Source organism: Urocitellus parryii, chromosome 2 (assembly GCF_045843805.1).
Source record: "Urocitellus parryii isolate mUroPar1 chromosome 2, mUroPar1.hap1, whole genome shotgun sequence".
NCBI classification, from domain to species: domain Eukaryota; kingdom Metazoa; phylum Chordata; class Mammalia; order Rodentia; family Sciuridae; genus Urocitellus; species Urocitellus parryii.
Window position 1 is genome coordinate 98,396,300 of NC_135532.1, and position 14,637 is coordinate 98,410,936.

Below are 14,637 nucleotides of genomic sequence, written 5' to 3' on the forward strand. Positions count from 1 at the left end.
GGGGTGAGCCCAGAGGGCCAAGCTGGGGGAGGGAACAAAGGGAATTGGGTCAATGTTCAGATGGGCCCCTGGGGCTTGGATACCTGGGCATCAGGACAGGGAAGTGGTAACCAGGCTGACCTTCCCCATATTGCAAGTTCTAAATTCCTAAGGAGCCCTTCTCAAAAGCAGCAGCATATGCCACCGAGGATTCTGGAATGACTCTGCCAGAGGAGATGTGAAGCCAGAGAAGAGGGGTTATTTGCCCAGGGTGATAGAGCACCAGGTCACAGTGACACTCTCTCTCCTGGTGCATAACTGAGACAACCTCACGGGTTGCTCTTTTTGTTCCTGTCCCTGCCACAATTTGAGCCTATAAGGTTGACCAATGTGTCTCCAGGACAGGAACATCCTCCTCACTAGAGCCCTAGGGGAAACACACAATATGGGAGGTGCCAAGGAGCAGCAGAGAAGCTTCTGGGAGGCTTCTAGAACAGATCACAGCAGGCTTCTAGATCAGAGTGACCTCAGAACAGCCAGTCATGTGAAGAAGGGCTTAGAGGATGTCTGGTGCAGCCCTGCATGTGACAGAGGAGAAAGCCGAGCCCTAGGAAGCAGTGGGGTGGGGGGGTTACTGAGGATCACACCAAGGAGCAAGACCTGTGATTAGGGACAGAACAAGAATAGTAGCCAACCAAGAATCAGGGCCAGACCCCACCCTGCCACCCCCATAGGTGCTTTTTAGGCTGGTTCTGGGTGGCTGCTGGTTCTGGTGGCTTCTGGGAACTCCACCTCTTTCTCTGTTAAAGACATCTCCTCCCTCTAAAATCCTCACCTTAATTGTACTAGCTATCTGTTGCTGTGTAACAAATACCACCAACACAGTGGCTTCAGACATCACGTATTTATGATCTCACAGTTTCTGTGGGTCAGGAGTCTGGGCATGGCTTGTAGGGTCCTCAAGGTCTCCTAACACTGCAATCAAGGTGTTGGGCTATATTTCTTTCTTGAACTCAGGGTCCTCTTCCACAGAATCTGGTTCCGGATGGTTGTAGGACTGAGGTTCCCTTTGATTCTGGCTGTTGACTGGGGGCTGCTCTTATTTCTTGGAGGTGAACCACAGTTCCACTTGCCACAAGACCCCCCACCTCACATGCACATGACCTGGCAGCTTACTTCTCAGGACCAGCAAGAGGAGTGCCTAAAGAAGCATCATCATGGGAGTGACTAGCCTGTCACCTTTGCACCTTTGTCATATAACCTCTGTCATGTCACTTCTTTGCCAAAGGAGTGACATTCCTCCAACTCTGCCATTCTGTGTTAGCTAGAAGCAAGTCACAAGTTCCATGGCACTCAGGAGGGACCTCTGCAAGGGTGTGACTCATTCGGGTCACCTCAGGCTGTGCCTGCCACACCATTGCTCACGTTGACAGGCTCCTAAGAGATGTGCCTCTGCCCGACACCAGCCTCTGCCTTCCTCCTGCTGCAGTGAACTGGGCTGATCCCCTGGAGGAAAAACTCACAGGGCTCTCTGCCTTGAGACTGAAGCTCCACCAGCCAGCCTGGACCTAGGCCCCGGGTAGGCAGGAGCCGAGGTCTGCCCAGCTCCCCCACTTCATGGCCAGCCCTTTCCCAGCTGAAGGGGATGGATGAGTGGAGGCCTCATCTGCTGCTCCAGCCCAGAGGGGCCCCCCTGCTCCTTGCTGAAGGAGGAGAGGAGCTGATTTTCACTGGCCCAGCATCTGGGCTTCTGCCCTCTGCAAGTCGTAGGTGGGAGTAACCCAGGGCTGTGGGCTGGCCAGCAGCCTCTTCAGGCCTCTCATCCTTATTCTAATCTGGGCAGCAGCCTACAGAGTTCTGGTGGGATGAGGAGGAGGGAGGAGAAGAGTTAGTGGATCAGAACTGGGGGTGAATTTCTAGATCCTGGTGCTATAAGGAGGGGCTGGTACTAGAATAAAAAGAATGTGGGTGTGGTTTCTCCTTAAAAAAGAAACCCTCCTCGGAGGTGTTCTCTAACTCAGGGAAGAGCAGAACTAGACTAAGATCTCCTGGTCCCAAGACCCAGCTCTACTTGCAGCAGCCCAGAGTCAGGGAGCTGCAGGGTCATATCCAGGAGGAGCCCTGACCTTCGGGAGGGAGAAAGCTCAGTCTGCTTCTCACAGCCATAGCTAGCAGGATGCAGGATGAGGTGGTGGGACTGATGGACATCCCCTCACCCCAAGCCGGCAAGGCCCCTTCTCACTTGCTTGTCCTGCCCTGTGGGCTGGAGCCTCATCCTTCACCAGCAGTACCTTGGGAAGCTCCAGCCTTTCATTGGGTTTGGTCAGTACCCTGGAGTGGACAGCACCCCTGTCTTCAGCTGCCAATCACTGGGCTCCCTAGACCTGTGAGAGGCCAGCACACACCTCCCTCCCTGACTCAGCATCTCCATGGTCTCTCTTCCCCTAGGCCGCTTGCTTCTTTTCCAGCCCTCTGCCTCTGCTGGACAAGGGACATAAACACAAAGGGTGTTCTAAATGCCTGGTGCACTCTGGTCTGTGTGGCATTTATTTCCCGCTCATCACGGGGGTCAGAACAGAACGTTTTCTCTTCCTCTCTTGGAATGAGCACAGCCGCTCCCCAGAGGGAGAGGTTTTTCTTGTCCCTAGAGACCTGTCTCTGGTACATCATGGCCACAGTCACAGCATTCCAATCCTGAACCAAAGATGAGTCTCTTGGTCCTTCCCCTGCCTGTTCCAGGGGTGGAGGAAATAGTGGACCACAGGAGGCTGGAACAGGTCAAAGCGGTCACTACCAGGCCATTCTTCCTCTGGGCCAGCATGTCCAGGTGGGTGAGACACCTCTGCTGAGCACTAAGCATAGAGGACAGCTCTCCCCACCCACCCCGACCTCAGAGACAATTAACCTGGCACTGCTCAGAGAAGAGGTAGGGACTGAAAGGTGGTCATCACTGACCAGGCACAGGGAGGATTATCTCTGCACAGGCCTAGGAATACCAAGCTGGTGCTCTGTAGCCACCAGGAGGTGCTGCCTGGCAGAAGATAGGGACAGCAGGGAAGAAAGGTCACCAGGCCTTGAGAACAGCCCGTGAGCTGACCCATTTGGGGGCATCTACAGCACTTGACTTGAACGGGCTGCCCTCTGGGTCAGGGTGTGTCCAGCATGGCAGTCCCCTGTCTCCACTCTGGCTCCTGGCTCTCAGCCTTGATTTTTCAGGCAGTCAGCTCAAGACTGGGTTTCTGTCTCCACTGCACAGAAGGGGACTCTCCCCCACACATTGCTGCTTTCTCTCAGGTCCTCCCAGGCCTGTTGGGGAGACAGAAGCCAACAGAGAGCCTCCAGGGATCCACATGATGAAGAAAGCCAAGTGTCCACAGGAACAGAAGAAATGACAGGAAGCTGCTCAAGAGGGTCAAGGGGGCTCATACCTCCAGTGACCAGAGATGGGGGAGGGGTCTCAATGATAGGGAGGGATCACACACCCAGTGACCAGCTTCTCATCAAATGCCACATCCCTCCTGAGTAGGCGGCAAAGAGGAAGAGTCTAGAAGGGCTGCCAGCTGTCCTGAACCTTCCCCTGGTGGATCAGAGCAGTCAGGGGACCCAGGCCACTGTGGAGACAGGATGGACAGGGGACCTCAAGGTGTCCAACTCTAGTGCACCAGAGTCCAGTGTGGAGAAGGACAGAAGCCCCTTCCTGACAATCCTGCACTGACCCTGGGGCCTTACTTTACAGAGAAGGAATCAAGCAAAGCTGGAAGGAGCTTGAACCCTTGCCCCCCCACCCCATGAGCTCCTGCTAAATTCCATCCCATGCACGTTTGCAGGCCTGACCTAGTTCAGCCACCTGGATCTCCGCTCAACCATGTCCTGCCTTCACCTTCTATTAATAAGCATGACCCTCCTCGTTCAAAGCCCTTGGGGGTCCCTACTGCCTGCAGGGATGACCCAGACTCCCACAGTGGGAAGCCAGGCCCTCCAGGGGTGGGCTCACTGCCACCTGTGTGCTCCAGGTCCAGACACCCTGAACCACACCTGATTCCCTGGGAGCCCCAAGCCCCTCACTGCAGTGGCATGGCCAGGGCTTTTGTCCTCCGGCCTCCCTGGTTTGCGGGTGAATTCCTGCTCACCATGCAAAACCTCGGCAGGAAGCCTTTACCGACTTCCAGCAGGAGACCCTGCTCACAGCTTTGCCTGTGTGCATAATACTCCTATGAATACCGGCGCAGGTTTCTTGCCTGCCTGCCTTGGACCAGGCACTGTTCTGAACTCTTTCCCTGCTTGAAGGACTAGAATCACACCACCATGAAGCCTCAGCCCTGAAGGTCAAGCAGAAGACAAGCTGCTCTTCCCACCAGCAGCTGTGACAGCCCCTGAGGACTGGGAAGGGGCAAGTCTGTCCTGCTTCCTGCCTCTGAGCAAGTGTCCCCAGGGGAAAGCTATGGACCAGGGATTCAGAGACTTGGCCCTCTTTCCTCCTGCTCAGCAGTAGCCACTTCTGGGTCCTGCTGTGTGTGAGAGCCTCCTCCTCCCAGGGCCTGGCTTTCTGTAGCTATGAATGGGATGCGCAGCTCTAGCTGTGGGGTCAGAGGCCGTGGAGCACAGCTCACCTACAGAAGTGGTCAGTGCACCTATAACTCTCTTTTCCTGAACAGCCGTGGGGTTTGGGGGACTTGTCACCATGTCATTGAGAAAACCACCTAGCCCTTGAGCTTTTACCAATGGGCCATGTACTCATGCATTTGATCCTGCAAAACCCCAATGTTATGCCCAATGAGGAAAATGGGCATGGGTGATGCTATTGCACCCCAAGTCCATCCAGACAGAGAGGGGTGAGCCGGGGTAGAAGCCCAGGACTCAGGAGGCCTGATGCGGTGATAGGATTGGAATGCGAGCTGGGGTCTCTGAGCTCTGCCTGGATGGGCAGGGACGCTGCAAACCCATTTTGGTTCCTGTCCTCACTACTTACCACTCTCACCTACCTGGTTATGGAAGTTAGTGTCTTGGACAAGGAATACTTAGGAACTGTGTCCGGCCCCACTGTCCTTATCTGAGATCCTCTGTCTGGAAGAAATGCCTTCTAGCAGCAGGAAGTGCAGGATGAGGCTGCCCCTGTTACCCAGCAACTCAGGCCAGGCACATATCAGGAGAGAGGAGCTAGAGGGCCGTGGACACACTGGGGAGGGCTGGACCCCAGGAACAGGTAGGCTGGAGAGGACTGTATGTGAGGAAACAGTGGGCAGAGCCCCTGATCCCATGCCCTCCCCTCTGAAGTCCCTCTGGCCAGACTGGAAGCGTTATTAGCTTGGCATTAAGCTCAGAGCTGGAACCAAATTCTAGAACCAGAGTTGGAGCTCCATTGGCCCCAGGGGTCACTCTGTCCAGTAGTCTGGGCAGGGGACATATTCAGAGAGCCACAGATGGGCTGGGGCTCATCCAACACAGAGCAGCCAGTGGTAGACCCAGGACAGAATCAAGGTCTCCAGGCTCCTGATACCTCCAGGGAGGCCTAGAGGGAGACTGTGGCCAGGAAGGGTTACCCCACAGTAGGTGGGAGCCAGTTACCTCGTTTGACTAGTTCTTCCTTCCTTGGTAACTAATCCTCTGCCAGAGCCTGGGCAGCATCTCTCTGTAGGGGTGGGCTGCCGGCTGACTCTATTGACTCCCTTCAAACCACCCCAATAAGCAGGGGTGGTTTGTCACTCCAGTAACAACAGAAGGCCTGCCCCACAATGCCAGCCCCACCAGACTCCCTCGGGGTGACCCTGCCTCCTTCTTAAGGGCTCCACGGCCCTCCAGTGACCCCAACACCCCTCGGCAGCTTAACCAGTGCTGGGCCCTGCTGCTTCTTCAGCTGGTCAGGGACAGGCACTAAGCCAGTCATGGCAGACCTCATGTCCATAAGGCTTGGTGTCCAATGGAGCTCCAACTCTGGTTCTAGAATTTGGTTCCAGCTCTGAGCTTAATGCCAAGCTAGTAACGCTTCCAGTCTGGTCAGGAGACCCAGCAGTTCACTGTGTTCCTCACAGAGACCCGAGTCTGAATTTTAACTCTGCCCCCCACACACACAGTGTGTGTCCTTGGGCAGGGCCAGCTCTCTACAAGACTCTGTCTCCTGATCCACAAAATGGGGTGATTCCACGTCCATCACAGGGGCTGGGAAAGGTTTAAAGTACCCCTGAAGAGCCTTGGGCACAGTGGTGTTCAATAAATGCCACCTGAGATGAACTTCAGGAAGGACACAGCTGCCGTTCTTTTTATGCATTTCTTAGAAGCTTTAAAGGCTCTATTCTGCCCTCAAGGGTAAGTTATCCTCTGCACCCTCCAGGAACCAGACCTGTTCCTTGGGTATGTCACCCCATGCAGACAAGTGGCACCAAGCCAAGATATGTGGCCCAGTTCCCCGGGCTCCCGCTGGTTTTGTTACCAAGAGATCAGGATAAATATGTTTTCTCTACTGAAAATAAATCACTTTACATAAAAGTATCCAGAGTAGTGAAAATTGACTTTTTAAAAAAAGATCCCACTTCATTTGGGGCAAAAGGTATAGAAATAATTAAAGGAAATTGAAATTTCAAGCCTCAAGATATAAATAAAGATCTGGCTCAGGAGCTCTTAGGAGTAGGTCTTCATCTTTCCCTTCCCTTGTTCCAGGAAACAGAGACTAGCCAACGGTTCCCAGTCTCCCTTGGGACTTTCAGTCCCCTGGCGCTGCCTGGAGCCCCATTTCCCGGCAGCCGGTCTTTCTGGTTCTAACAAAAGAGCTGCCCATCTTAGGGCTGCCTGGTACCTCTCCCCCCAGTGACCTTCACCCAGAGTTCCCCCACTTTCTCTTCTCCATGTTGAGAAGTGGAAAAGGACCACGCACGGGCAGTCAGTGGAGAAATGCCCACACAGGTACTCCCTCAGTTCCCCTCCGCTTACGGATTTTGCCATTTTATCTAACCTTCTTTCACCATCCAACAATTTCTCTTAATTATTTACACTAAGGAAGTCTCGCACAGTCAGCAACAGGAGAAGACATGGGATGGGGGGTACACAGGGGGACCCTGCAGCCTGGATGGGACCACTCTGGAGCCTGCTGAACTAGTATGAAGTGTCTGGGCACTGATCTATGAGGATGAATATTCAGGGACTGATTTTAGAGATGTAATGAAGATGAAATAATTTTGTTACATTTTAATATGATTCATTATAATTTGGGGACTGTAAGCGATAATGATGATCATATTATGCAAGAGATGGTAATTATTATTACTGCACATCCAGAACCTTTCCTAACAGTTTTTTTTCTTTCTTTTTTTTTTCTTTTTTCCTCAGCTGGTAAGTTCTCTTATGTCTATCATTGAAATCTTGTATCTATCATTTTTCTCTTCTGCTAAATTCGGGTTTGTTTTCATGGCTATAGTTTGGATGTGGCTTGTCATTCAAAGGTTCGAGGGTGGAGGTTTGGTCCTCAGTGTAGGGGTGGAACCTTTAAAAGGTGGGAACCTAGGGCTGGGGTGGTGGCTCAGTGGTAGAGCACTTGCCTGGCATGTGTGAGGTGCTGGGTTCAATTCTCAGCACCACATATAAATCAATAAATAAAATAAAGGTTCATTGACAACTAAAGAAAAATTATAAATAAATAAATAAATAGAAGGTGGGACCTACTAGGACATCCTTAGATCAACTGGGGAGTGTGCCCTCAAAAGGGATCATGGAAGCCCAGTCTCTCCAGCCTGGTTTTGTGATGGGACTTCTTGCCTCCACAATGTCTCCTGCCATCACTACCTGCCATGAGGTCCTCACCAGAGCTAAACCAATGTTAGCATCATGCCTCTGACTCTCCAGAACTACAAGCTAAATAAATTTCTTTTCTTTATAAGACTAACCTGACTCAAGTATTCCATGATAGTAACAGAAAATGGATTAAGACACTCCTCTTGGTGTCTGTGTGGCTCTCCCATACACCTCCTTAAGCAAATAAAAAGTGATGGTTCTGGGTCGACATCCAACATCCAAGGTGCTCTGCTCTCATGCTAGCCAGTGAGAAAGGGAGAGAAATTAGCAGGAGAGAAAGCAAGACAGAACAGGTAAGGCACAGAGCAGCTTGGTGATTGATTCTGGATCTCCAAGGAACCTCTGGCAGAATCAGGTCTGATATGTCCCTTCCTATCTCTGGTGGCCCAGCAGCTGTCCTGTATTTCTTCAAAGCTATGGGGCGGGGGGGGGGGGGAGATTTCCAGAGAACTTGAGGTTCCTGAGATGGACTGTGATTTGGGCATCACCAATGTTCATTGATCTAGTCCTCTGAAAAAGATTTTCTCAAGTGTCCCTGGCAACAATCCGGTTTGAGACAGGCAGGTGCCAGGATAAAAGAATCCTAATTCAAAGCCACCTTGAGTCTCTTCACTTTAATCTACTGATGGGACATCAGTAAATCTCACACGTAGAGAAGAATGGCATCATTTTTGAATCAAGATATTCAGTGAGCAGGGCTGGGGTTGCGGCTCAGTGGTAGAGCACTGGCCTGGCATGTGAGAAGCCCTGGGTTTGATCCTCAGGACCACATAAAAAAATAAATAAATAAAATGAAGGTATTGTGTCCAACTATAACTGAAAAGTAAATATTTTTTTTTTAAAAAAAAGATATTCAGTGAGCATAAACCACCCTCACATGGGGGGACAAGGAGGGATAAAAGGTCAGCTAGGACATGGTCCTCCAAAAGTGCTTATGGTCATCCTTAGGCACTTTAAATTCAATTAGGGATTTTGTAACCTTTGAAAAGGTTAATAAACATTTTAAAATCCTTAGTTAACAGACTACAAAAGAAAGGTCATGGGACAGCACATGATTGTTTTTTTAAATGCTAAAAGAAAAAAAAAAAAAAGGTGGAGGCATCCTGGAGGCCATAGTTCATAGCCAAGCAGGTCTGTGCGCAGGTGGGCAGGAGAGAGCTTCAGCAGGAGGCAGCAGGCACAGCACCAGGCCAGCAAAGGGCTCTGTGTGCTGGTGCTACCCAGAGAGCAGGGCTCAGGCTGTGGGCTTCCCAGGCTGTGGGGCCACTGAATGATCCTTCAACTTAACTGGAGAGGAATGGGACAGAAGTGGGGCATAGTCCCTACTCATTGCCAGCAAGTCAGGTGCCTGAGAGTTCCCCCCTGTCTCTGTGCCTGCACCCCCACACTTCCTACTGAGGAGGATGGAAGACAGACAAAGTTCTCTGGAGGGTGGTCTCCTTGCAAGAACTTCTCCCCACACCCAGCCCAATGAGAAAGGAGATGCATCCTGCTGTCTATAGAGGCTTACAGAGGCCCTCTGACACCTGCCCCAAAGGTGGGTCAGACACCCCAGCCATAGCCTCCTACAGCACCTGTTCTTCCCCTGCGTGGCTCTCCTGAGCCTTGCAATAATTACATCCAGACATCTGTAAGTTCCATGAGGGCAAAGATACATTCAAAGATCTGGTTAAATGAATAAACAGATGATGAAGGGAGGGAGGGAAGGAGAGAGAAGGGACAGGGCAGCTGCTTGTGGGGGCCACTGGTGTCTAACTCCAGGGGCCACCATGCACATCCCATTGGAGGTAGATGCACACCTGCTAGGGGGGTGCAGGGAGGTGGCGGCCAGAAGGAGAAGCTGCTCTCTGGTCTCCATCTGGGAAAGCAGACAGCTTGAGTTGTGTGCAGCCAGTCCTCCTTCGACTGGAGGAGTTTCAGGGAAGGGGAGACAAGAAGAGGACAGAGTACAGCAGATGAGTCCCTGACACTCCCTTCCCACCATGCACACCATGCAGATGTGCTGCATGAAGCCTGGCTCCCCACAGGACGCCATCAGATTCAGGAGGAACATCTGCCTCCTCCGGGCCCACTCTCCTTCCTCAGTCAACTGCTCCTGCCAGTCTTCTCTGGATGCCCTCGTCATAACTGGTGTGCGTCATCCCCTTATGTTCCCCATCTCTGCCAGCAGCATGAAGGCATGTCCTGAAGATCCAGACAGCCATCTACGCACCAGCAGGACTGCGCAGACTCCCTGCGGCAAGGAAATCCCTCACCCTTGGTCCACAGCACCCTGCTCACAATCTCACCCCAGGCAGGGCTGCCAACCTATATTCCTCGGGCCAGGGGACAGCAGTTACTCTACCACTGGGAGGCGGGCTTTCTCATAGACTGAGGTGTTCTCTGAAGAGCTGGTTCCTCGAGGGCTTCCCATTCAAATCAGTCCCCTAGAATCTCTGAAGGCCTGATGTCTACCTGAGATTGTCTGGCTCAGAGTGTCTTCCTCCTCATGCTGCTCTAGCCTGGCTCTCCTCTTTGGAATCTGGAGAAATGCAACCCCAATATCAGACACAAGAGACAGTAGAAGGTCACATCTCTCCATTCCCTTCCTCTGGGTCCTGAGTAATGGACTCAGCTCTTATAGGCAGGTCACTGCTGCTTTAGAAGGCTCCGCAGAGCTCAGCTGGCCCAAGTCCCTCCTGTACGGAAGGTGAGGAACCCCAAGGAAGAGAAGGGAGGGCCAGGGTACGGCTGAGCACCAGACCTCGAAGGCTCCTTCCACCACACAGTCTGCAGAGGATGCTGGCACATGAGACCAGCAGATGCTAAACTGCAGAGGCAAGACAGAAGAGTGATAGTGGTGGCAATTCCCCATCCCTCCAGGTGGAGGGCTATATATGTCCCCTACCTAACTCACAGACCCCCAAAGTTCTGTAGAACCTAAGGTAAGCAACCCGCTAATGATACAACAAAGTGGAAGGAAGCTAGCTATTCAGGGCCTTAGGGCTCCCTGCCAGAAGGGACCAGCATGGCCAGCAGCCAATCTCCCCAGTGGCAGTGCCTTGCCTCCCTAATGACCATGTTCCAAGGGCCCACAAACCCTGCCCCCAACCAACGACCCCAGCAGTCCCACCAGGTCACCCAATCCAGACATTCCTGAATCCTCACCCCCTCTTAGGGAAGCTCCCAGAGTTTTGGCTTCCCTAATTCAAGGTCATATTATTTCCTAATGTCATGCTAGTGAACAATGGTAGATTGGAAATGGAAGATGTGGGTTTCTGCCCCCAGAAATGTTAACAACTCAGTGGGACTTTGGAAAAGCCCTCCCTATTCCCTGGGGCTCCCTTCCCATCTCAACATGCAGGGGAGGTGGTAGCCTCTTTCTCAGGTTTTGGCTCTCTGTTCTGTGATTTTCAGGAACAAAGGGGCTTTGCAGGGCTCAGAAGGGGCCAGAGTTTCTGAGGGAGCCCAGATTTCTCACCAGAGATGTTTTCCCTCATCAAACTCCTAGTTCTTTTGAAGTGTGTTCATTCAGACATGGAGTAAACAAATGTTTGTTCAGACCTTACCATAGTCCAGGCACCAGGGAAACATGAAGGTATAAGAACTTCAAGCAACTACTTTTCAGAGACAGAAGCTCAGTCTCCAAGAGGCCTCAAATTTGGCTTATGGTAGCAAACTAAGAATTCAACTCCCAGGCTGCGGAGCCTACAGATTCTCTCCTAGGGCCAAAGACCACCCCATCACTTCCAGACATGGAAAAGTCACCTCTGTGACACTGGGGTCTATTAAGAACAGGAAATCAGAGTCCCCAATATAGGGAGGCTGAGTTGATCTTGATATGAAATGTCCCAAACCTATTTATCCATGTTGGGGCCAGCTGACCACCTCTCAACCTCTTTTTCAGGAAATGAGCATCAGCAGACAGAAAGCAGCCACGTGATCTCCATTGCCCACATGCACACGTCACAGCAACACTGTTCCCTGAGCCTACCAGGGCCTCCCACAGCCTCCCTTCTCGTGGACCTTTGTAGACAGGCACTCAGCCAGCTGAACAGGACTGATCTGTAGAGCTAGAGCTGGGGGTCCTGCCCACCCAGGGGCATCCTTTTCTAAGTGCCCAGCTTGTCTTCCTGAAGGCAGGAGGCCCCTGGAGAGATGCACTGGGAGCCACTCCTTCCTACAGGTGTCAGAGGGGTCCCTGCTCATCAATCTGGGCTTCCCCACCTTGGGCCAAACAACCTGGGTTTCAAATATGCTTTCTTCGGGGAGGCTCCGTGCCAGTAGAGAAGCCCTCAGTCTCCCCCTTCCCCGGCTCTGGCCAGCTGCCACGGTGACCTCCCCTCCCCCCAAGAAGGGCGGTGAGCAGGGAGGTGGGGGTGGGAAGAATCCTCCGCCTCGGCTGATGCTCTCTGGAGGGGGGCTGGGAAGCCAGGCAGGGCGTGTCGCCTGGGCCTTTCTCTGCCCATCGCCCCGGCTTCACAGTCTCTAATGCAAGGTGCCCCTGTAACCATCCCTCAAATCACCTGGCACTGGAGGAGGCTTCGCTGTCAATCGTCCACACCCCTGGACCCCTAGGAAGCTGACATGTGCCAACGAAGGACAGAGGGTCTGGAACCTTCTGCCCAGTCTGACCTAAGCTTGGGGAGGTCGGTGTGCTGCTCGCCCATGGCCTGCACCCGCTCTTTGAAGAAGACAGGTGTCGGTCTTTCCTCCCCGCCACCCTACCCACCACCATCACCCAGCGACTGTTCCAGGGGACGTTCGTTCCCTTTCACATGGTTCCAGGCAGGGGCCACAGGGAACCCCTTCGGCGCAGCCGTGTTGCGGGTGCGGCCAGCCCCCAGCCCCACCTTGTTCTCCCCAAAGGGGCATTAGTCCCCTGCCCCCACCCTCTCCGGCACCCGGCCACCTGCGCGGTCGCCCGCAGCCGGTGCCGCAGTGCGAGCGAGCCAGCGAACCCGGCGCCTTCACGCCTTGGCCAGCGAGGTGGAGCAAGCCGCCGCCCTCCGGCCTCCCCGCCTCGCACACCTGCACCTGCACCCCGGACCCCAACCCGGATCCCACATCGTCCCCACCCCTGGCCCCAGCACCTCCTCAGCCCTTACTCTCGTCCCCTCCCTAGCCCAGCCCCACCCCAGCTGACCCCATCTCCCCATCCCCATCCCTCTTCTCCACCCGGGCGTGGAAGGGCCTTTCCGAGCCCGGGCCCGGGGGTCCCTGTGGTGTTGGGTAAACCGGCGGCGGGGAAGGCTCGGCGCCAAGCCAAGAGAATAAGCCGGGTACTTACCGCTCTGCTCCCCCAGGAACACTAACTTGAATTTTCTCAGTGGGTTCCCAAAATCTCCCCCTGCAGACATGATGCTGGCAGCCGGGGCCGGTAGAGGAGGAGGAGGAAGAAGCGAAGGAGCAGGGAGGGGAAAGGAGGAGGGCTAGGGGAGGCGGCCGGCGGTGCGGGAGCCGGAGGGGGAAGGGCTGGCTGCGCGCGTCCCTGACTCCCCAGCTGCGTCCCGGCCCCGGCCTGCGGCTGCGTGTCCGGCAGCGGCAGTGGAGGAGGAGGAGGAGGAGAGAGAGGAGGCGGAGGAGGAGGAAGACTGAGGCTGGGCTGCCAAGGGCGACGCGCTTTGGACGCCCGAGGAGCGGCGCGGGCAGCAAGGCGCGGGCGGAACGGGGCGCAGGGACCGCGCGCGGGGCGGAGGAGCGCTCTCCCGAGCCGCGCCAGTCGGCCCCCTCCAGCCTGCCTTCTCTGCCGGCGCCTGCGCTCTGCGCGCTCCCCAGCCTCTGATGTCATGCGGGGCCCGCGGCGCTGCGGGGCTGGGGGGCGTGCGCCCGCCCACCTGGAGCCCGCACCCGGCGGGAGAGAGCCACCTCTCCTTGCCTCTGAGAGGGTCCTCCAACCGTCTTTAGCGGCCCCGCTACTTCTGTCTTCCCCAGAGCAGTTCTGTTTTGAACCCCCCCAAAAATGACACAAAATTATCAGGGGACATTTGTCTCTAGTCATTTAAACCTAGATGTTCGTCCCTTCCTCCATCTCGCCAGATACCGGTGTACAGTGCAGTTGTCCGAGAGGGCAAAAAGGGAAGGAAGGAGGCTGTGGGAAAGCCAGGGTGTGGTGGGGAATGGGGAGCTGTCTGGGTACAAGGCGGGAAGGAGGGGCGGGGGCAGCAGGGCTCCACTGTCTCCCTTGTGGCCTCCAACCCGTCCTCCCCTCTAGGCCCAGATCCTTCACCTGGGCGACCTGTGTTGGGTCTGTTGATGTCCCCGCAGACCTGGTAGAGGAGAAGAGGCTCCAATATAGGGCGCGCCTACCTCCAACCAACTGTTTATTTTGTGCTAAATCCTAACCTGCCCCATGGGAGAGAAGGCACAGTGACCCCTGAATTCCAGCGTGCCTATCTCCAGGACAGTGGCCTGAGTTTTTTGACCCTGGGGCGGCCAGGCTATAATGATGATACTCCTAGCCTTGGTAATTATGTGTATCTGGACAATGAATTCTCAGAGGAAACGGCAGTGACCTCCCAGTGCCTCTGTACTCGCCTGGCCCATTGAGGCACAGGTGATAAATTGTGAGTGGATGAGAGCAAAGAGCAAACGCCAAGCTTAGAAACACTCCCAGGACAGCTCCCATCCTGGTTAATGGAGGTTTTACAAAACCACCTCTTACTCTCCCTCCACCCCATGGTCTTGTTCATTTGTGCTGTACAGTGAATGTTTGGGGAGGATTATCATCAGCATATCTGATTATCATCAGCATACACTCTAGGGGTTATAAGAAGAGAGAGAGAGGAGTGAGGGGCAGCCTTCACCTGTTCATTTGGAACAGGAGACATTTCTTCACCTGGAGACATTTGTTATTTCCCCCACCTTAGAATTTATTGGATATGCTCAAGCAGTTCC

General features: G+C 54.0%; 1 protein-coding gene across 1 annotated transcript in view; it reads right to left on the bottom strand.

The window, feature by feature from the left end:
- The window catches only part of Rab6b (RAB6B, member RAS oncogene family), a 62,831-nt gene extending 49,645 nt beyond the window's left edge, over positions 1 to 13,186 (bottom strand). Inside the window, exon 1 of the mRNA XM_026384034.2 lies at positions 13,031 to 13,186. Coding sequence (XP_026239819.1) covers positions 13,031 to 13,100 — 70 coding nt within the window. The 5' untranslated portion in view covers positions 13,101 to 13,186. The remainder of the gene's footprint in view (positions 1 to 13,030) is intronic.
- Positions 13,187 to 14,637: the final 1,451 nt, after the last annotated feature.